The 22,990-nt window shown below is 46.1% G+C and overlaps 1 protein-coding gene across 1 annotated transcript in view; it reads right to left on the bottom strand.

Annotated features, from left to right (window-relative positions):
* The window catches only part of mtfmt (mitochondrial methionyl-tRNA formyltransferase), a 34,695-nt gene extending 19,699 nt beyond the window's left edge, over positions 1-14,996 (bottom strand). The window contains exons 1-4 of the mRNA XM_070858663.1: positions 14,733-14,996; positions 9,912-10,127; positions 6,126-6,248; positions 5,009-5,111 (exon numbers count right to left, since the gene is read on the bottom strand). Coding sequence (XP_070714764.1) covers positions 5,009-5,111; positions 6,126-6,248; positions 9,912-10,127; positions 14,733-14,953 — 663 coding nt within the window. The 5' untranslated portion in view covers positions 14,954-14,996. The remainder of the gene's footprint in view (positions 1-5,008; positions 5,112-6,125; positions 6,249-9,911; positions 10,128-14,732) is intronic.
* Positions 14,997-22,990: the final 7,994 nt, after the last annotated feature.

The raw sequence follows: 22,990 nt of genomic DNA, 5'->3' as shown, positions 1-22,990 counted from the left end.
TGAGTCCATGATCAGATCAGCCATGATCGTATTAAATGACGGAGCAGGCTCGAGGAGCCGTATGGCCTACTCCTGTTCCTATTTCTTATGTTCTTGTGTCTTCCTGTAATTTGTTGCCGTCCTCCTCAGTATTGACTATTCCCCCAATGTGATGTAATCCGCAAATTTAGAAATTGTGTTTTTGATTCCAAAGTCTAAATCCTTAATATAAATTTGACCAACAGAGGTTCCAGCACTGATCCTTGTGGAACACCACTACCCATCTTCTGCCACTGTGAATAGCTGCCCTTTACCCCACTCTCTGCTTTCTGTCTTGAAGCCAGCTAGCGATCCATTCTGCTACTTGTCCCCTGACTCTGCATTCTCTGACCTTGTTCACTGATACTATAGTATTTTACAGCACAGGAAGTGGCAATTTGGCCCAACATAGCTCTGCTAACATTCTGAAAGAGCTCTCCACTTTTCTCATTGTCATTTCCATAACCCTTTTATTTTTCAAATATATATCCACTTCCTTTTTAGAAGCCATTATGGATTCTGGTCCCAAAAACCCTCGGTATTAAAAAATGTCTCATAACTTCTCTCTTTGTTCTTTTGGTGAGGAGCTAACTTTATTCTCTCTAATTACTGATTCATCGTCAGTAGCAATAGTTTTTCCAATTTACCTTATCAAAAATATTCAATGTTAAACCCCTCAATCAGATCTCCTCTTAACCTCCTTTGTTTTAATGAAAAATTTCCCAGTTTCTCCTCATAACTAAAGCTTCACATTCTTGGCGTCATCTCAGTGAAACCCTTCTGCCCACTCTCAAAATGAGAGCCCAAATATTGGACACAATAATCTAATGCTGCCTGAATAATGATTTGTAAAGGTTTAGCTTCACTTCATGTTTGCAGCTTTATCAACTTATCCTCACTTTTAAAGATTTATACATCTGCACCCAAGTCACTCCACTCCTATTAAAGTTTTATCATTTAGTGTATATTTCTTCCCCTTAAAATGTCTCACATTGTCTGCATTAAATTTCATCCGTCTGCCCAACCTCCTAATCTATCTATATCCTCCTAAAGTCACTTAGTCTTCTTCACATAACCTCGCTCCTTATTTTTGTGTCATCTGCAGATTTTGATATTGTGCCCAATTCCAGAACAAACATATTCGAACAGCAATAGTCCCAACACTGATTAGACTTGTCACACACCACTGGCCTTTTCCAAATCCCTTCTGACCATCGTTAATTAACCCGTGTCTTTCTGGGTGATTAACAATTTTATCCCATATTACAGCCTCTAAAAACAAAACCACTTCTGATATTAAGAAATAAAAACAGAAAATGCTGGAAATACTCAGCGGGTCAGGCAGCTTCCGTGGAGAGAGAAACAGAGTTAACGTTTCAGGTCGGTGACCTTTCATCAGAACTGGAAAAAGTTTAGAGATGTAACAGGTTTTAAGCAAGTAGAGAGACAGGGAAAGGAGAGAGGGAAGGAAAGAAAAAGGGAGAGAAGGTCTGTGATAGGGTGGGAGGCAGGAGTGATTATGAGATGGTAATGGGACAGGAAACGAAAGGTGAGTCTAGAAGAGCTGTAAATGACAGCAGCACAATCATTACCAACATCATCTGTCCGACAAAATGAGAGCAGTGGTTATGGTCTGAAATTGTTGAACTCGATGTTGAGTCCAGAAGGCTGTAAAGTGCCTAACCGAAAGATGAGGTGCTGCTCCTCAAGCGTGCGCTGAGCTTCATTGAAACAGTGTAGGAGGCCGAGGACAGAGTGGGAGTAGGACAGAGAATTGAAATGGCAGGCGACCAGAAGCTTGGCCTCACGCTTGCAGACTGAATGGAGGTGCTCCACAAAGCGGTCACCCAATCTGGGTTTGGTCTCCCCCAGTGTAGAGGGGACTGCATCGTGAGCAGCGAATACAGTATATTAAATTGAAAGAAGTACAAGTGAATCGCTGCTTCACCAGGAAGGAGTGTTTGGAGCCCTGGACGGTGGGAAGGGAAGAGGTGAAAAGGCAGGTGTTGCATCTCGTGCGCTTGCACGGGAAGGTGCCGTGAGAAGGGGAGCAGGTGTTGGAAGAGACCGAGATGTCGCAGAGGGAACAGTCCCTTTGGAATGCTGAAGGCGAGGGAAGGAAAGAGATGTGATTGGTGGTGGCATCATGCTGAAAGTGGCGAAAATAGCGGATGAAAATCCACTGAATGTGGAGGCTGGTGGGGGAAGGACAAGGGAAACCCTATTGTGATTCTGGGAGGGTGGGAAAGGGGCGAGGGCAGAATTGTCCGTCCCATTTTGTGCATTGTCAAGGGCCCCATCAACCACAGTGGGGGGGAATCCTCGGTTGAGGAAAAGGGAAGACATATTGGAAGCACTGATATGGAACGTGGCATCGTCAGAACAGATGTGACAGAGAAACTGGGAGAATGGAATGGAGTCCTTACAGGAAGCGGGGTGGGAGGAAGTGTAGTCCAGGTAGCTGTGGGAGTCAGTGAGCTTATAGTGGATATTGCCCGATAGCCTATCCCCAGAAACGGAGACAGAGATGTCGAGAGTGGAAGGGACTAGTCAGAGATGGACCATGTGAAAGCGAGGGAGGGGTGGAAAGTGGAAGCAAAGTGAATGAAATGTTCTAAGTTTAGGGCGAGAGCAGGAAACGGCACCGATACAGTCACCAATGTACCGGACAAAAAGGTGAGGGAGGGAACCCAACTAGGAACAAAGAATGTTCCACATATACCACAAATAGGCAGGCATAGCTAGGATCCATATGGGTTCCCATAGCAACACCTTTTATTTGGAGCAAGTGAGTGGAGTCAAAGGAGAAGTTGTTCAATGTGAGAACAAGTTCAGCCGGCCGGAGGAGAGGGGTGGTAGATGGGGACTGGCTGGGCCTCTGCTCGAGGAAGAAGCAGAGCACCCTCAGGCCGTCCTGGTGGGAGATGGAGATGTAGAGGGATTAATGCCCTGGTGAAAATTTTTCTACTCATCCGAGGATATTTCGTTTTTATTACCCAAACTTTACCTCGTGGGAAAAATGGCTAATCTTTACCCTGTGGGAAAACACTACCCTATACCACATGGGAACACTCTGACCATCTCCAGTCTGAATAGTTCCCATTGTTTGTGCAGTGTCTTGTTTGGCAATTTTTATTTCCAGTTTATCTGCCTAGTTCTATTTTTACCTCATTAAACTTGTTTATCCCCAGTCAAGTAATGTCTTTGACTGTTCCTCGTTTCAACATTAATATTGTCTTCCAGATGTCCCCATCCCATACATGAACTACTTTCCTTGCTCAACGGCTCCCGAATGTTTCAGTATAAGGGGTGTCGCAGTTGTGTGAGGCGGACTGGTTGGGCTGGGTGCTCTTTGCCTTTCCGTCATTGTTCATAGGTTTATATGTAACCTTCAGGGCTGCTGGCCAAGGGCCGAGCGGCTCTTTGTCGGCCGGCGTGAACACGATGGGCCGAAATGGCCTCCTTCTGCGCTGTAGATTTCTATGTTTCTATGTGCGAGAGCTAGATCCAGCACGGTCTCTGTACTTGTTGATTCAAGCATCAACATTTGCTGAGGTCAGGATTTCTACAAATCTCATACAAATAGCATTTAAACGATCCATTTGATGGTTCAATCTAGTCTGTCAATAGCAATTATTTCTACAAAACTGATTTCTTAATTCCTCATGCATTTGTAAATGTACAGACTATTATTTAACCTACTGACCACTGGGGATTGACACCTTCTCAAACCTCACTTCCCTGCCCCCCTCCAGCCTCACCCAAAGTATGAGGAGCACATGGATTTCTTCGTCACTATAGTGGACACATCAATCAGCTGCCTCCCCATTCCAAGAATCCTCCTACTCTAAGCTACCATCTCTCTCTGGATTCTCTCCCACCTCCCTCTCCGAGCTCCACAACACCCATTTCTCACTAACTCCTGACCTCTAACTTTCCTTCCTGGTCCCCATGCTAGCCGATATTGTAAATGGTTCCTTCCCTCGGGCCGTGTCCCTTTTCCTTTCAAAACTGCCCTAAAAAACCCACTCTTGGCCCCTCACCACCCACCCACCCACCCACTTCCAACCTCCCTTTCTTTGAATGCGTCGCATGCCACATCCGTGCCCTGTACAACTCTGTTTGAATCCCTCCAATCAATTTTTTACTCCTTCCACAGCGCCAAAATGGCCCTGACCAAGGTCATGGAATGACATACTCTGGGACTATCACGTGGTGCCCCAACTTCTGACCTTTCCGATTGTAGGCAACATCTCTAGCAATTGTTTCACTTCCCACTCCAACACCTACGGAATCCCCCAAGGATCTATCCTTAGTCCCCTCCTCTTCAGGACACATGGAGAGCGAATGGGAGGTGGTTTGTTCCCCTGGGTGTCTAGATTTGGATCCAGGTCTGCATTTATCAGAGGTTTCACATTAGTTAGGAGTAAAGCTGGTATTTTGCACTTTTGCTTTGTTTTAATTGAATTGGCCCCCATCGAATAGAATCTTTTGCATTTCTTTTACTAACTGAAACCTGCTAGACCAACCAGCTAAAAGTGCATCAACCAATGTCCATTTCAGCATTTGGAAAGGCAATTGTGTGTCTGTCAGAGGGAACAGTGGTTGCAATGGGATATTCCAGCTCACTGACCACAAGGACACGCCAATCATACACTCCCATTAATACCCAACACAAAATACATAAACCTAGAAATTGGTGATATTACTGGATGGATGAGGAGGCCTTTATAACACCCGTTGGTCTATTTTGTTGGGCCATTGGCCCATTTACAATGAACAGGTTAACACTTGTGTTAAAGTACAGGCAGTGGAACATTACCTGATGCAATGACCATTCGTTCACGAATATCTGAACAGGAACTTTGGTGCTTTGTGCGGTTACTGAAATCTTAACTTGTTATTCAGGTGTTAGCATTTCAATTAGCTGTTGGGGTCTAGAAATATGATGACTGGGAAAATGAGAGTGTATGGAGTGTGAGTATTTTACCATTTCAGCACCTGTTTCTGCCAACATCGCTCCAAGTTCATCAGCCATACACCTTGGAGGAACAGCACACTGCTGCTGCTGTACAATAGGGCCAGCGTCAAACCTATAGGTACAAAATAAACAGTCACTCACACATCCATGTCTTTAACTACAAAACATGACCTCATTCACATTACAGCCTCTGTTGAATATTAAATCACTTGAGTGTGTTAGCTCCTGGTCAACCAGTTAGAATTGGTGTATTCTGCCATGTTCAGTAGGCCATTATGGAAATGAAAGTTATTTGGGAAAATATAGACAATGACTCTACAAAACCCAACTGTTCTGCTGGTGAGATTGTGAAATGTTTTTTGTTGAAAGTTATTGCTCCCAGCTGAAGTTTGGTGTGCGGTTGGAAATCACAGAGATTCACGAATACCTTTGGGGCTGGGGACATTTCTTCAAGATTAAAGAAATTGGATGTCCTTTCCCCACATTGGAACAAATGATGTAGTCACCGAGGAACAAGCTCGCTGGTTGAAGAGCTTTTTCTCATCGATGCTTTGAAATCTCAAACGAGGTTAATATATTTATATGAAATTCTTGTGTCTGCTATTTTAACTAATTTTCCATATTAATCAGTACATTACTAATAAGTCACAGCATAACCTCGATAATGGTTCTTTATAGAATTGTATTATTTTTACTTGTAAAGGAACAGTACGTAAATGGAGTAGAACATAACCACCATCTTCTGACAGTGGCAGCCCAGTTTTGGGGGGGGGGGGGGGGGGGGGCGGGGGTTATAGGAACGTAGAAAGGATCACGTTTGAAATCTTGCTGAAGGAGCAGAGCTATGGCACAGAGTGAAGGGTGTGGAGAATATTTACACAGCGGTTAGAGTATATCCAAGTCTTTCAGCAAAGGATGTGCAGTCACACAGTTTGAGCATGTTACAGTGAGGATTACATCGCATATACAGCACAGAAACAGGCCATTTGGCCCAACCAGTCCATGCCAGGGTCTAGGTAATAGGCAATGCAGAAATATTGAACAGAATCTCCTCATTCTTTGATAGCATAACACATTCATTACACGTTAATCCGAGTTCCGCGAGTCTCTGAACAGGTCGGGATACCTTTTTGGTCGGATCTGTATAATGGTCACCCCAGTCATGCGATCACCTTGAATCAGTGTGTGAAAAATTGGAGCGGGACCTCGCCACCTGGGAAGGAGACTGGGATGCAGGTTTAATATTCCACTAGGTGCAAGGAAAAAGATAGATTAAAAAAAGACACTAAAAACAGGTTTATGCACATCCTTGATAAAGATATATTAATGGGGCTGTGAAATAACTGACATAGCAGGCAGGGAGCGAGGGAGAGCCAGGGACAGGTCGCTGCTTCATCAGGGAATAAATCGTCGATCTTATTTTACAACTTGTTTTCCAACAAATGTTCTGGAGGACGGGGGAGGGGTGAGAGAGCTTGATCGGGGGGAGGGAGGGCAGTAACACCATTTCAGGTAGGGACGATGCCTATCTTAGCATAGTTTTAGAAGCAAGATATCTGATTCAGCTCCGAGTTGTGGTGTGACAGAAAGCGGATTGCAGTACATGGAATAACTGGCGGTGTGCTCTCCGCCAGTGGGAGCAGGTTGAGGCAAAGGGATTCTTTACATTTGAATTATAGACACCCTTGGGTGAGTACCAAAGTGCAGGAAAGTGGGAGGGTGGATGACAGAAATTAGAAACATAGCAACAGGGGGCCATTCAGCCCCTCGAGCCTGCTCCGCCATTCAATGAGATCATGGTTGACCTGTGACCTAACTTCATAGACCCGCCTTTATCCCATCCCCCAATATCTCTGGTTAACAGAAATCTTTCAATTTCAAGATTTAAAATTAATAATTGACCCAGCATCAATTGCCGTTTGCGGAAGAGAGTTCCAAACTTTTACCACCCTTTGTGTGTAAAGTGTTTCCTCATTTCACTCCTGAAAGGTCTGGCTCTATGTTTTAGATTATGTCCCCTACCCCCAGACTCCCCAACCAGCAGAAATAGTGTCTCTCTCTCTCTCTACCCTGTCTGTTCACCTTAATATCCTGAAAACTTCAATCAAATCCCCCTTAACCTTCTAAATTCTAGGAAATACAACCCTAGTTTGTGTAATCTCTCTTCGTAATTTAACCCTTGGAGTGCGGGTACCATTCTGGTAAACCCACGCTGCACTCCCTCCAAGGCCAGTATATCCTCCTCAAGATGTGGTGCCCAGAACTGTTCAGTGCTCCAGGTGTGGTCTAACCAGGGCTTTGTACAGCTGCAGCATAACTTCTACCCCTGTGTACTCTAGTCCTCTCGATATAAAGGCCAGCATTACATTAGCCTTTTTGATTAGTTTTTGTACCTGTTCATGACGCTTTAATGATCAATTTACAAGGACCCCAAAGTCTCTTTTAGCTCCTCTAGTCTTTCACCATTTAGAAAGTGCCCTGTTCCATTTTTTTTAGTTCCAACATGGATAAATCGATTACTATCCCCGTAAATTTTATACTTTCATCTACACTGCCTACAATGCCGCCTATCTTTCTGACATCAACAAACTTGCATATGTGGCTCTCGACCCCATCATCTAAGTCAATAAATACAGTGAATAGTTGAGGCCCCAACACATAATTCACATCCTGCCAATTATTTGTCCATTATCCCTACTCTCTGGCTCCTGCCGCTCAGCCAATCACCTAATCAGGTCAATAATTTGCCCTCAATTCCATTAGCTTCAACTTTAGCTAACAATCTCTTGTGAAGGACTTTATCGAAGGCCTTCGAAAGTCCATAGAAATAAAATACATAGACATTCCCCTGTCTACTACTTTAGTCATCTCTTCAAAAAATTCAATCAGGTTCATCAAGCATGACCGAGGCTTTCCAAATCCATGCACAATCTCTGTGATCAGCTGAAAATTTGAGGTGTTCAGTCACATCCTTAATTATAGATTCTAGTAATTCCCGACAACACATGTTGGGCTAACTGGTCTATAATTTCCTGGTTTCCTCCTCTCACCATTCTTAAATAGTGGAGTGACGTGCAATTTTCCAATCTAAAGAAACGGTTAGCGAATAGAGAAACCGCTGAAAGATTATAGTTAGGGCATCTGCAATGTTCTCATCTACTTTCTTTAAAACCCAGGGATGGAAACCATCTGGTCCTGGTGACTTGTCTCTTTAGTGCCATTATTTTCTTTGTTACTGTTATTTTGCTTATGTTAATTTTGGTGAGTTCCCGTCTCTGATTAAATATTAGTTTCTTTGGGATGCTATATTCTTCCTCTACTGTAAATACTGACGCAAAGCATAATTATTCAACATATCTCAGGGTTTTAAAGGAAATAGGCCCTTGCTATCCACTATGTCCAGGCCCCTCAAAATTTTATACAGCTCAATGAGGTCCCCTCTCAGCCTCCTCTGTTCCAATGAGAACTAACCCAGCCTATCCAATCTGACCTCATAGCTAAGATTCTCCATACCAGGCAACATCCTCGTAAATCTCCTCTGCACCCTCTCTGGTGCAATCTCGTCCTTCCTATAATATGGCGATTGGATTGCTCGCAGTACTTCAGCTGTGGCCTAACCAGAGTATTATGCAATTTAAGCATAACCTCCCTGCTCTTGTATTCTATGCCTCAGCCAATAAAGGCAAGCATTCTGTTTGCCTTCTTAACTACCTTATCCACCTGGCCTGCTACTTTCAAGGATCTGTGGACATGCACTCCAAGGTCCCTTTGTTCATCTACACTTTTAAGTAGCCTACCGTTTAATGTGTTACAAAGGGATTTCGACAGATTAAGTGAATGGGTAAAATTGAGGCAAATAGATTTCAGTGTAGGCAAGTGTGAGGTCATCCACTTTGAACCTAAAAAGGACAGAACAGGATACTTTCTAAATGGTGAAAGGCTAAAAGCAGTGCAGGTCCAAAGAGACCTGGGGTCCAGGTACATAGATCATTAAAATGTCATGACCGGTACAGAAAATAATCAAAAAGGCTAATGGGATGCTGGCCTTTATATCTCGAGGACTAGAATACAAAGGGGTAGAAGTTATGCTGCAGCTGTACAAAGCCCTGGTTAGACCACACCTGGAGCACTGGAGCAGTTCTGGGCACTACACCTTAGGGAGGGTATATTGGTCTTGGAGGGAGTGCAGCGTAGGTTACCAGAATGATACCTCAAGGGTTAAATTACAAAGCGAGATTACACAAATTAGGGTTGCATTCCCTGGAATTTAGACGGTAAAGGGGTGATCAAAGTTTTCAAGTTATTAAGAGTAACAGATAGAGTAGCTAGAGAGAAACTATTCCTGCTGGTTAGGGAGTCTAGGACTAGGGGGCATAGTCTAAAAATTAGAGCCAGACCTTTCAGAAGTGAAATTAGGAAACACTTCTACACACACAGGGTGGTACAAGGTTGGAACTCTCTTCCACAAACGGCAATTGATGCTAAATCAACTGTTAATTTTGAATCGGAGATTGATAGCTTTCTGTTAACCAAAGGTATTAAGGGTTATGGGGCAATGGTGGGTATATGGAATTAGGTCGCAGCTCAACCATGATATAATTGAATGGCAGAGCAGACTCGAGGGATTGAATGACCGCCTCCTGTTCCTATGTTTGCCATTTCCTTATTTTCATTGACAATATCACAGTTATCAGTTTTCAAGGGGCCCACATTGCTCCTGGAGTGTTTACTAATGGGAAGAGGAAAAGTAGATGAGATATATAAACAAAATCAATGGATTCCAATCCAGTAAATTCAAACGCCTCTCTTTATATTCGTACATCTCCACTAAACAATAGAACTTAGCTTGTCCACATTAGGATGCAAGAAGCTTCTTGTGTAACTGGATGTGCAATGGACAGGAGTTACTCACTATGGAAACTGCTGAATGAGGGAGTCACTGAGCAAGCTCCCGAACGATACAACTATTCCAACATCAAAATGATCACACAATGCGAGGTGAGGCCAATCATGAACTGCAATTTGACTCATCCTGGCATATTTTCTCACAGGGAGCTCGCCAGATTTAGTAGCGGGCAAGGCAACAACTTCCAGCCGTTCTATCAGCATCTTTCCAGTCTCTGAGGATCTACAGAAAAATAAATCGATGAGTGACAGAATTTATTATACCAAACTCAAAAACCAGCAATATTAGGAGAATATACAGCAGCTCAGATGGCAACATTCCAATGAATGTACAACAGCGTATCACAACAGTGTCAGGAACAGGGCTCTGCACCCAGCCTAGAACAGACTCCTTATTGGATCCCTGACTTGAATATACTCAAAGACTGAGCCTCCACAGCCTTCTAAACTAGAGAATTCCAAAGATTCACCACCCTCTGAGTAAAGAAATGTCTCCTTAGCTCAGTCCTAAATGGCCGACCCCTTATTGAGACTGCAACTCCCCTAGCCAGGGGAACATCCTCCCTGCATCTACCCTGTCAAGCCCTGTAAGAATTCTGCATGTTTTAATGAGATCACCTCCCATTCTTCTAAAGTCTAGGGAATATAAGCCTAGTCTACGCAATCTCTCCTCATCAGACAATCCCCCATCCCAGGAATCAGTCTGGTGAACCTTCATTGCACTCCCTCAATGGCAAGTAGATCCTTCCTTAGGTAAAAAAGTGGGCAGACAAAAGGGAGGTAACTATAGGCCCATTAGTTTAACATCTGTAGTGGGGAAAATGCTTGAAGCTATCATTAAGGAAGAAATAGCAGGACATCTGGATAGGAATAGTACAATCAAGCAGACGCAACATGGATTCATGAAAGGGAAATCACGTTTAACTAATTTACTGAAATTGTTTGAGGATATAATGAACATGGTGGATAGAGGTGTACCAATGGATGTGGTGTATTTAGATTTCCAAAAGGCATTCGATAAGGTGCCACACAAAAGGTTACTGCAGAAGATAAAGGTACGTGGAGTCAGAGGAAATGTATTAGCATGGATAGAGAATTGGCTAGCTAACAGAAAGCAGAGAGTCGGGATAAATGGGTCCTTTTCGGGTTGGAAATCGATGGTTAGTGGTGTGCCACAGGGATCGGTGCTGGGACCACAACTGTTTAAAATATACAAAGATGACCTGGAAGAGGGGACAGAGAGTAGTGTAACAAAATTTGCAGATGGCACAAAGATTAGTGGGAAAGCGGGTTGTGTAGAGGACACAGAGAGGCTGCAAAGAGATTTAGATAGGTTAAGCGAATGGGTTAAAGTTTGGCAGATGGAATACAATGTTGGAAAATGTGAGGTCATCCACCTTGGGAAAAAAAACTGTAAAATGGATTATTATTTGAATGGGGAGAAATTACAACATGCTGAGATGCAGAGGGACCTGGGGGTTCTTGTGCATGAAACTCTTTTAGGAGTTAACAGAAAAACATTAAACCGTGCCCCCCGATCTGGGGGAAACACCAACATTTACAATGCCATTTTTTTTTTGGGGCACTAAAATCAATTTTTTTTTTTTTCCCTCCAGTGCCCCCTATAAAAGGGGAGGGGGACACTAAAAGCACCGGCAATTAAAACAAATTAAACTTTAAAACGTAAAATCAAATTAAAATTTGGTTGCCAGGCGTGATGATGCACTCCAGTCCCTCCGGTGCCCACCTCTCGCGGAAGGCCGCGAGCGACCGGTGGACACCGCGTGCTCCATCTCCAAGGACACCCTGGACCGGATGTAAGAGCGGAAGAGAGGCAGGCAGACAGGTTGAACGACCCCCTCAACCGGCTGATGGCACCCTTGGCCGTGCCCAGGAGCAGTCCTACGAGGAGGCCTTCGGACCTACCCGCTCCCCTCCGCACAGGGTGCCCAAAGATCAGGAGAGTGGTGTGACGATGCATGAAACTCTTTTAGAGTTTATCTGTAAAACAAAACATTAAACCGTGCCACCCGAACTGGGTGATACACCAGACATTTACAAGGCCCTTTTTTTCCTTTTTTTTTGTGTTTTTCTTTTGTTTTTGTTTTTTTTTTGGGCACTAAAATCACAATTTTTCCCCAGTGCCCCCTATAAAAGGGGAGGGGGACACTAAAAGCACCGGCAATTAAAACAAATTAAACTTAAAAACGTAAAATCAAATTAAAATTTGGTTGCCGAGCGTGATGATGCACTCCAGTCCCTCCGGTGCCCACCTCTCGCGGAAGGCCGCGAGCGTACCGGTGGACACCGCGTGCTCCATCTCCAAGGACACCCTGGACCGGATGTAAGAGCGGAAGAGAGGCAGGCAGTCAGGTTGAACGACCCCCTTGACCGCCCGCTGCCTGGACCGGCTGATGGCACCCTTGGCCGTGCTCAGGAGCAGTCCTACGAGGAGGCCTTCGGACCTACCCGCTCCCCTCCGCACAGGGTGCCCAAAGATCAGGAGAGTGGTGTGACGATGCATGAAACTCTTTTTGGATCAGGAGAGTGGTGTGACGATGCATGAAACTCTTTTTGGAGTTCACCTGCAAAACATAAAACATTAAACGGTGCCACCCGACCTGGGTGACACTCCAGACATTTACAAGGCCCTTTTTTTTTTCCCCCTTTTTTTTGTTTTTTTTTGTTTTTCTTTTTTTGGTTTTTTTTTTGGGCACTAAAATCACAATTTTCCCCAGTGCCCCCTATAAAAGGGAAGGGAGACACTAAAAGCACCGGCAATTAAAACAAATTAAACTTAAAAACGTAAAATCAAATTAAAATTTGGTTGCCGGGCGTGATGATGCACTCCAGTCCCTCCGGTGCCCACCTCTCGCGGAAGGCCGCGAGCGTACCGGTGGACACCGCGTGCTCCATCTCCAAGGACACCCTGGACCGGATGTAAGAGCGGAAGAGAGGCAGGCAGTCAGGTTGAACGACCCACTCGACCGCCCGCTGCCTGGACCGGCTGATGGCACCCTTGGCCGTGCCCAGGAGCAGTCCTACGAGGAGGCCCTCGGACCTACCCGCTCCCCTCCGCACAGGGTGCCCAAAGATCAGGAGAGTGGGACTGAAGTGCAGCCAGAATTTCAGGAGCAGCCCCTTCAAATTGACGATGCATGAAACTCTTTTGAGTTTACCTGCAAAACATAAAAAACATTAAACGGTGCCACCCGACCTGGGTGACACTCCAGACATTTTCAAGGCCCCTTTTTTTTTTTGTTTTTTGGTTTTTTTTGGGGCGCTAAAATCAAATTTTCCAGTGCCCCCTATAAAAGGGAAGGGGGACACTAAAAGCACCGGCAATTAAAACAAATTAAACTTAAAAAACGTAAAATCAAATTAAAATTTGGTTGCCGGGCGTGATGATGCACTCCAGTCCCTCCGGTGCCCACCTCTCGCGGAAGGCCGCGAGCGTACCGGTGGACACCGCGTGCTCCATCTCCAAGGACACCCTGGACCGGATGTAAGAGCGGAAGAGAGGCAGGCAGTCAGGTTGAACGACCCCCTCGACCGCCCGCTGCCTGGACCGGCTGATGGCACCCTTGGCCGTGCCCAGGAGCAGTCCTACGAGGAGGCCCTCGGACCTACCCGCTCCCCTCCGCACAGGGTGCCCAAAGATCAGGAGAGTGGGACTGAAGTGCAGCCAGAATTTCAGGAGCAGCCCCTTCAAATTGACGATGCATGAAACCCAAAAAGTTAGTTTGCAGGTGCAGCAGGTAATCAGGAAGGCGAATGGAATGTTGGCCTTCATTGCGAGAGGGATGGAGTACAAAAGCAGGGAGGTCCTGCTGCAACTGTATAGGGTATTGGTGAGGCCGCACCTGGAGTACTGCATGCAGTTTTGGTCACCTTTCTTAAGGAAGGATATACTAGCTTTGGAGGGGGTACAGAGACGATTCACTAGGCTGATTCCGGAGATGAGGGGGTTACCTTATGATGATAGATTGAGTAGACTGGGTCTTTACTCGTTGGAGTTCAGAAGGATGACGGGTGATCTTATAGAAACATTTAAAATAATGAAAGGGATAGACAAGATAGAGGCAAAGAGGTTGTTTCCACTGGGCGGGGAGACTAGAACTAGGGGGCACAGCCTCAAAATATGGGGGAGCCAATTTAAAACAGAGTTGAGAAGGAATTTCTTCTCCCAGAGGGTTGTGAATCTGTGGAATTCTCTGCCCAAGGAAGCAGTTGAGGCTAGCTCATTGAATGTATTCAAATCACAGATAGATTGATTTTTAACCAATAAGGGAATTAAGGGTTACGGGGAGCGGGCGGATAAGTGTAGCTGAGTCCACGGCCAGATCAGCCATGATCTTGTTGAATGGCGGAGCAGGCTCGACGGGCTAGATGGCCTACTCCTGTTCCTAATTCTTATGTTCTTATGTAAGGAGACCAAAACTGTACACAAATACTCCAGGTGTGGTCTCACCAGGGCCCTTTATAATTGCAGTAAGACATCTTTACTCTTATAATTCATTTTATGAGGATTTGAGTATAAGACGAGATAAATGGCAGAGCCACATAGGGAGATATTAGGACAAGTGACCAAAAGCTTGGTCAAAGAGGTAGGTTTTAAGGACCATCTTAAAGGAGTTAAAAGAGGTAGAGAGGTTTAGGGAGGGAATTCCAGAGCTTAGGGCCTTGGCAACAGAAGGTTCTGGCCCCTCTCTGCCGGCTGACCCCGGTTTCCGACCCCTCCGTGACCCCGGACCCTCCCTGACTCCGACCCCGGACCCTCCCTGACCCCGGGCTCCGGCCCCTCCCTGATCCCTGACCCCGGGCCTACCCGGCCTTGTGCAGTGCTTGCAGTGCCCGTTGGGCAAACGCGTCGGTTCCGAAGAAGAGGACTCTCCAGGGAGGCGCGGCCCGGACCTGCCGCCGGCCCCATTCTCCCTCCGGGGGATCGGCCGGCCTCCCCGCGTGCAACAAGCGGCCCCCCGCCGCCGGCCCGGAGCGAGGGAGGGTCAGAGCTGCGGCCCGCGCCAGGCCCCACACTGAACACCACATCCCCGGCCGCTGGGCGCCGCCATCTTTGGTACAGGCACTTGCCACTTCCGGTTCCAATTTCCCCAGCTCGCGGGGCGTTCAGTGTCCCGCGATATCCCGGACTCTCACCCTGCCCTCTGACCCCTCACCCTCCGACCCCTCACCCCCCCCGACCCCTCACCCTCCAACTATTTACCCATCACTCTCAACCTCTGACCCCTCAACCTCCGACCATTCACCTCGACCCACCCCCCCCCCCCCCCCCCCGACACCTCACCCTCCAATTCCCCAACACTTCACCCTCCAACCCCTGACCTCTCACCCTCCAACCCGCACCCACTGACCCTCATCTCCTCACCCCTGACCCCTGACCCCCGACCCCACTTCAGTATCACGCTCCTGATCTTTGCCCACCCGGTGCGGAGGGGATCACGGAGGCTGTGTTGCTGGGCTTGGCCGAGGTGGCCCCCCACAGGCTCAGGGCTCGGGAGGTCACTCTGGCTAACTGTCCACGCCCGATGACCCCGGTGACCCTTGGCAAGGTGTGTCCGCTGGACGTCTTCTGCGACAGGGAGTGTGTTGTTGCTGGGTATAACATTATAAGTTTCCTTTGTCATTTTCTGTGATTTGGGAATTTATTGTTTATGCGCAGACACTTTATTGGATTATTTTTATTCAGTTGATGAATCTGTGGCAATCTTACTTGTTAATTAAAAAGAGAATGAAGGAGCTATGCATAATTTCCAGGCAATGGACAACTGATCCATATGGATCACTGTGCATTACCCCAAGGTCATCAATGCAAGGGGCAACCATGATACACAGGATTAAAAGGGATATACGGCACAGAAACCGGCCATTCGGCCCAACCAGTCCATGCCGGCATTTATGCTCGACTCGAGCCTCCTCCCATCTTTCCTCATCTAAATCTTATCAGCGTAACCCTCTATTCCCTTCTCCCTCATATGCTTCTTCTCTAACCGCTCCTTAAATGCATCGATACTATTCGCTTCATCCACTTTGAGCGAGTTCCACATTATCACCATTCTTTGGGTAAAAAAATTATCTTCTGAATTTCCTATTGGATTTCTTGGTGACTATCTTATATTGATGACCTCTAGTTATGCTCTTCCCCACATATGGAAACATTCTCTCTGTATCCACTCGATCAAAACATTTCATAATTTTAAAGACCTCTATTAGGTCACTCCAGAGATTTTTTCAAAAGAAAAGAGACCCAGCCTGTTCATCCTTTCCTAATATGTATACCCTCACATTTCTGGTATCATCCTTGTAAATCTTCTCTGCACCCTCTCCAGTGATCTATATCCTTTTTATAATACAGCGACCACAACTGTACACAGTACTCCGTGTGGTCTAACAGGTTTAGCATAACTTCCCTACTTTTCAATTCTATACCTCTAGAAATAAACCCTAGTGCTTGGTTTGCTTTTTATGTTCAAAATAGAGTACGACAAGAAGCTTGCCGGGAACATAAAAACTGACTGCAAAAGCTTCTATAGATATGTGAAGAGAAAAAGATTAGTGAAGACAAACGTAGGTCCCTTGCAGTCGGATTCAGGTGAATTTATTATGGGGAACAAAGAAATGGCGGACCAATTGAACAAATACTTTGGTTCTGTCTTCACAAAGGAAGACACAAATAACCTTCCGGAAGTACTAGGGGACTGAGGGTCGAGTGAGAAGAAGGAACTGAAGGCTAGCCTTATTAGGCGGGAAATTGTGTTAGGGAAATTGATGGGATTGAAGGCCGATAAATCCCCGGGGCCTGATAGTCTGCATCCCAAGTACTTAAGGAAGTGGCCCTAGAAATAGTGGATGCATTGGTGATCATTTTCCAATACTCTATCGACTCTGGATCAGTACCTATGGACTGGAGGGTAGTTAATGTAACACCACTTTTTAAAAAGGGAGGGAGAGAGAAAGCGGGCAATTATAGACCGGTTAGCCTGACATCAGTAGTGGGGAAAATGTTGGAATCAATTATTAAGGATGAAATAGCAGTGCATTTGGAAAGCAGTGACAGGATCGGTCCAAGTCAGCATGGATTTATGAAGGGGAAATCATGCTTGACAAATCTTCTAGAATTTTTTGAGGATGTTACTAGTAGAGTGGACAAGGGAGAACCAGTGGATGTGGTGTATTTGGACTTTCAAAAGGCTTTTGACAAGGTCCCACACAAGAGATTGTTGTGCAAAATTAAAGCACATGGCGTTGGGGGTAATGTATTGAAGTGGCTAGAGAACTGGCTGGCAGACAGGAAACAGAGAGTCGGGATAAACGGGTCCTTTTTAGAATGGCAGGCAGTGACTAGTGGAGTGCCGCAGGGCTCAGTGCTGGGACCCCAGCTATTTACAATATATATTAATGATTTAGATGAAGGAATTGAGAGTAATATCTCCAAGTTTGCAGATGACACTAAGCTGGGTGGCAGTGTGAGCTGTGAGGGGGCCTCTAGGAGGCTGCAGAGTGACTTGGACAGGTTAGGTGAGTGGGCAAATGCATGGCAGATGCAGTATAATGTGGATAAATGTGAGGTTATCCACTTTGGGGGCAAAAACGCGAAGACAGAATATTATCTGAATGGCGGCAGATTAAGAAAAGGGGAGGTGCAACAAGACCTGGGTGTCATGGTTCATCAGTCATTGAAAGTTGGCATACAGGTACAGCAGGTGATGAAGAAGGCAAATGGTATGTTGGCCTTCATAGCTAGGGGATTTGAGTATAGGAGCAGGGAGGTCTTACTGCACTTGTACAGGGCCTTGGTGAGGCCTCACCTGGAATATTGTGTTCAGTTTTGGTCTCCTAATCTGAGAAAGGACGTTCTTGCTATTGAGGGAGTGCAGCAAAGGTTCACCAGACTGATTCCCGGGATGGCTGGACTGACGTATGAGGAGAGACTGGATCAACTGGGCCTTTATACATTGGAGTTTAGAAGGATGAGAGGGGATCTCATAGAAACTTACAAGATTCTGACGGGACGGGACAGGTTAGATGCGGGTAGAATGTTCCCGATGTTGGGGAAGTCCAGAACTAGGGGACACTGTCTAAGGATAAGGGGTAGGTTATTTAGGACTGAGATGAGGAAAAACTTCTTCACTCAGAGAGTTGTTAACCTGTGGAATTCCCTACCGCAGAGAGTTGTTGATACCAGTTCATTGGATATATTCAAGAGGGAGTTAGATATGGCCCTTACGGCTAAAGGGTTCAAGGGGTATGGAGAGAAAGCAGGAAAGGAGTACTGAGGGAATGATCAGCCATGATCTTATTGAATGGTAGTGCAGGCTCGAAGGGCCGAATGGCCTACCCCTGCACCTATTTTCTATGTTTCTATGGCCTTGCTAATCTGTGTCGCAACGTTTAGTGATTTGTGTATTTGTATCCGAGATCCCTTTGTTCCTCTACCCCACCCAGACTCACACCCTCCAAGTAATAAGTGACCTCCCTATTCTTCCGACCAAAATGTAATACCTCACATTTATCTGTGTTGAACTTCATTTGCCAATTATATGCCCATTCTGCAAGTTTATTAATGTCCCCCTGTAATTTGTTGCAGTCCTCCTCAGTATTGACTATCCCCCCAATGTGGTGTAATCCGCAAAGTCTAAATCGTTAATATAAATTGTGACCAACAGAGGTCCCAGCACTGATCCTTGTGGAACACCACTACCCATCTTCTGCCACTGTGAATAGCTACCCTTTACCCCTACTCTCTGCTTTCTGTCTTGAAGCCAGCTAGTGATCCATTCTGCTACATGTCCCCTGACTCTGCATTCTCTGACCTTGTTCATCAGTCTATTATGGAGTACCTTATCAAAGGCTTTTTGAAAATCTAGATAAATTACATCTACTGCATTACCCTTGTCTACTCTCCATGTTACCTCTTCAAAAAGTTCAATGGGATTGGCCAAGCAAGACTTTTCCTTTTGAAATCCATGCTGACTATTCATTATTATATTTTTGGTTTCTAGATGTTCTGTTTTCTCCTTTAGTAGGGATTCCATAATTATTCTGACCACAAATGTTAAGCTGACTGGTCTATAATTTCCTGGACATAAGAAAGAGGAGCAGGAGTAGGCCATACGGCCCCTTGAGCCTGCTCCGCTATTCAATAAGATCATGGCTGATCAACTCCACTTTCCCGATCTCCATATCCCTTGATTTCCTTAGACTTCTAAAATCTATCGATCTCAGCCTTGAATATATTCAGAGACTGAGCCTCCACAGCCCTCTGGGGCAGAGAATTCCAAAGATTCACCACCCTCTGAGTGAAGAAATTCCTCCTCATCTCAGTCCTAAATGGCCGACCCCTTATCCCGAGACTGTGCCCTCTAGTTCTAGACACCTCAGCCCGGGGGAAACATCCTCCCTGCATCTACCCTGTCAATCCGCTTCAGAATCTTGTATGTTTCAATGAGATCACCTCTCATTCTTCTAAACTGCAGAGAGCCATTCTACACAATCTCTCATCATAGGACAGCCCTCTCATCCCAGGAATCAATCCAGTGAACCTCTGTTGTACTGGCTCCAAGGCAAGTCTATCCTTCCTTAAATAAGGAGACCAACACTGTGACAGTACTCCAGGTGTGGTCTCACCAGGGCCCTGTACAATTGTAGCAAGACTTGCTTACTCTATATTCCAGCCCCCTTGCAATTAAGGACAACATGCCATTTGTCTTCCTTATTGCTTGCTGTACCTGCACACTCGCTTTCTGTGTTTCTTGCACAAGTGACCCCCAAATCTCTCTGAACACCAACATTTAAAAGTTTCTCACCATTTAAAAAATATTAAGTCTTTCTATTCTCCCTACCAAAGTGAATAACCTCACATTTCCCCACATTATACTCCATCTGCCACCTTACTGCTCACTCACGTAGTCTATCTATATCCCTTTGCAGACTACATAATGTTAAGTATGGAAGAACGCCACAAGACTGAGTACTGTGAGCTAAAACTGATGTGACCTTAGTCTCTTTAATACAACTCCAGACTGCCGAAGCAGCATGGCAGACAACCTTTTATACTCCTTTGCACAAAGTGTGCAGGTGACCCTTGGGCCTCCAACAGTTGCGCCCTCTGGTGGCAAGTCTTACACAGTTACAATGTTTACATGCATAACATCACTCCCCACCCCCCCCCCCCCCCACCAAAGTTTTTGATACAAATTATTTACAAGTTGAGACGATCCAGGGCCCCACGCTCCCTGGTTGATCGTCTGAGTTTAAACTCTGGCATGGGTGAATTGGTCGTACCATTGCTGCACTGCGGCGCGGCTGGTCTGACAGGACTGTTGGGAATGGTGGGTTCATCCTCTTCATTGACAGCGAGGTCGACTGCTGGTTGGGTGTGTGTTGGTGGGTCGATGATGGTGATGTCCTCTTCAGGTTGTTCCTGGTTGTCGGTGAACCGCAGTTTGGTCTGATCCAAATGCTTTCTGCACGTTTGTCCATTCAATAGTTTAACTATAAAAACTCTAGTCCCCTCCTTGGCCAAGACAGTGCCAGCAACCCATTTAGGACCATGACCGTAATTAAGGACAAACATAGTGTCGTTAACATCAATGTCACGCGATATAGCTGTGCGATTGTGGTACACGTTTTGCCGGTTTCCACGTGATCATTTAGATCCGGGTGGACTAGGGAGAGCCTGGTTTTGAGTGCTCTCTTCATTAACAATTCTGCAGGGGGAATCCCAGTGAGCGAATGGGGTCACGTCCAGTAGCAGAGCAGAACCCGAGATAAGCAGGTCTGCAAGGAGCCTTCCGTCACGCGTTTCAAGCTCTGCTTGATAGTTTGGACTGCCCGTTCCACTTGACCATTGGATGCGGGCTTAAACGGGGAAGACCTGACATGCTTGATGCCGTTGCGGGTCATAAACTCATTGAATTCCGAGCTGGTGAAACATGGTCCATTGTCATTGAGAAGGACATCGGGCAAGCCATGGATGGCAAACATGGCCCGGAGGCTTTCAATGGGGGCAGTGGATGTGCTGGATGACATGATTATGCATCCAATCCATTTAGAATAAGCGTCCACTACAATTAAAAACATCTTTCCGAAAAAGGGGCCAGCAAAATCTACGTGGATCCTGGACCACGGTTTGGAGGACCATGACCACAGACTCAATGGAGCCTCCTTTGGTGCATTGCTTAATTGTGAGCACATGTTGCACTGGTGTATGCATGACTCTAAGTCCGAGTCAATGCCGGGCCACCAAACATGCAACCTGGCTACAGCCTTCATCATGACTATGCCTGGGTGGGTATTGTGTAGGTCGCGTATAAAAGTTTCGCTGCCTTTTTTTGGCAAAACCACGCAATTACCCCATAAGAGACAATCCGACTGGATGGACATTTCATCCTTGCGTCGGTGAAACGGCTTAATTTCATCTTGCATTTCCCCGGGAACGGCCGACCAGCTCCCATTGAGGACGCAACTTTTTACAAGTGATAGCACAGGATCCTGGCTGATCCAGGTCCTGATCTGGCGATCCCTCGCTTTCAAAAGCATCCATGACCAGAAGCAAGTCTGCGGGCTGCGCCATTTCCACCCGGGTAGTGGGCAATGGTAGCCGACTGAGGGCATCAGCACAGTTCTCCGTGCCTGGTCTGTGGCGGATAACATAGTCATAGGCGGACAATGTTAGTGCCCATCTTTGGATGCGGGACGAAGCATTGGTGCTTAATACCTTTGCTTTCTGAAAACAGCGAAATGAGCGGCTTGTGGTCAGTTTCAAGCTCAAACGGAAGTCCAAATATGTATTGGTGCACTTGTATTGGCAGGGTGTGGGGGAGTGGTGGGTAGAACAAAAACTTGGTCAAAGACGTGGATTTTAAGGGGGATTTTAAAGGAGAGAGCGAGGTGGAGAAGATGAGGGGTTTAGTGAGGAAATTCCAGAGCCTACGGTCTAGACAGTTGAAGGCATGGCCGCCAATGGTGGGGCGAAGAATGGGGCAATGCCCAAGGGGCCAGAATTGGAAGAACGCGGAGTTCTGGGGGTGGGGTAGAGCTGTAGGCGGTTACAGAAACAAGGAGGGGTAATCATCCCACCTCTATGCTTGACACCTTCCATTAGCTCACTGTGCCACACTGTGCGTGGGAAATTTCTTACAGCTCTACATCGCAGTGCTCCCTCTGGCCCTCAGAATTTGGATGACTGCATGTTTGGAGGAATACCTGACTGGGGATTCCGTCCATCTCCCTCTGAGGTTAAGGCCAGAGATCAGGAGAAAGCTGCGGAAATCCAGGGGCTGCACAGGGAAGTGTATAACTACAGTGAGTATGGAGCCTTTATTTGCCAGCAAACTTTATCACTGCAAAGATTGCAGAAATCTACAGGCTGCAGATTACATCCACAATATCTAGATATAGTTTACAGTCTGTACATAGTTACAATCTAACACGCAGCATAAAATTGCTGGACGAACCCAGACTTTGATCATCCTGTGATAATTATTGAGGTTGGGGATATTCATGGAGCCTCCTCCCGTTAGTTGTTTAATTGTCCACCACCATTCAAGAACGGATGTGGCAGGACCGCAAAGCTTTGATCTGATCCATTGGTTGTGGGATCGCTTAACTCTGTTTATTGCATGCTGCTTCCGCTATTTAGCATGTATGTATTCCTGTGTTGCAACTTCCCCAGGTTGGCACTTCATTTTTAGGTTCACCTGCTGCTGCTCCTGGCATGCTCTTCTACACTCTTCATTGAACCAGGGTTGGTCCCCTGGCTTGATGGTAATGGTAGAGTGAGGGATATGCCGGGCCATGAGGTTACAGATTGTGGTGGAATACAATTCTGAAGCTGCTGATGGCCCACAGCGCCTCATGGATGCCCAGTTTTGAGCTGCTAGATCTGTTCTGAATCTATCCCATTTAGCACGGTGGTAGTGCCATACAACACGATGGAGGGTGTCTTCAATGTGAAGATGGGACTTCGTCTCCACAATGACTATGCGGTGGTCACTGCTATCAACGATGTCATGCACAGATGCATCTGCGACAGGTAGATTGGTGAGGACGAGGGCAAGTAGGTTT

This window comes from Pristiophorus japonicus, chromosome 17 (genome assembly GCF_044704955.1).
Source record: "Pristiophorus japonicus isolate sPriJap1 chromosome 17, sPriJap1.hap1, whole genome shotgun sequence".
Taxonomy (NCBI): domain Eukaryota; kingdom Metazoa; phylum Chordata; class Chondrichthyes; family Pristiophoridae; genus Pristiophorus; species Pristiophorus japonicus.
Note: the sequence above shows the minus strand (reverse complement) of the source record. Positions and strands in the feature narration are given on the sequence as shown.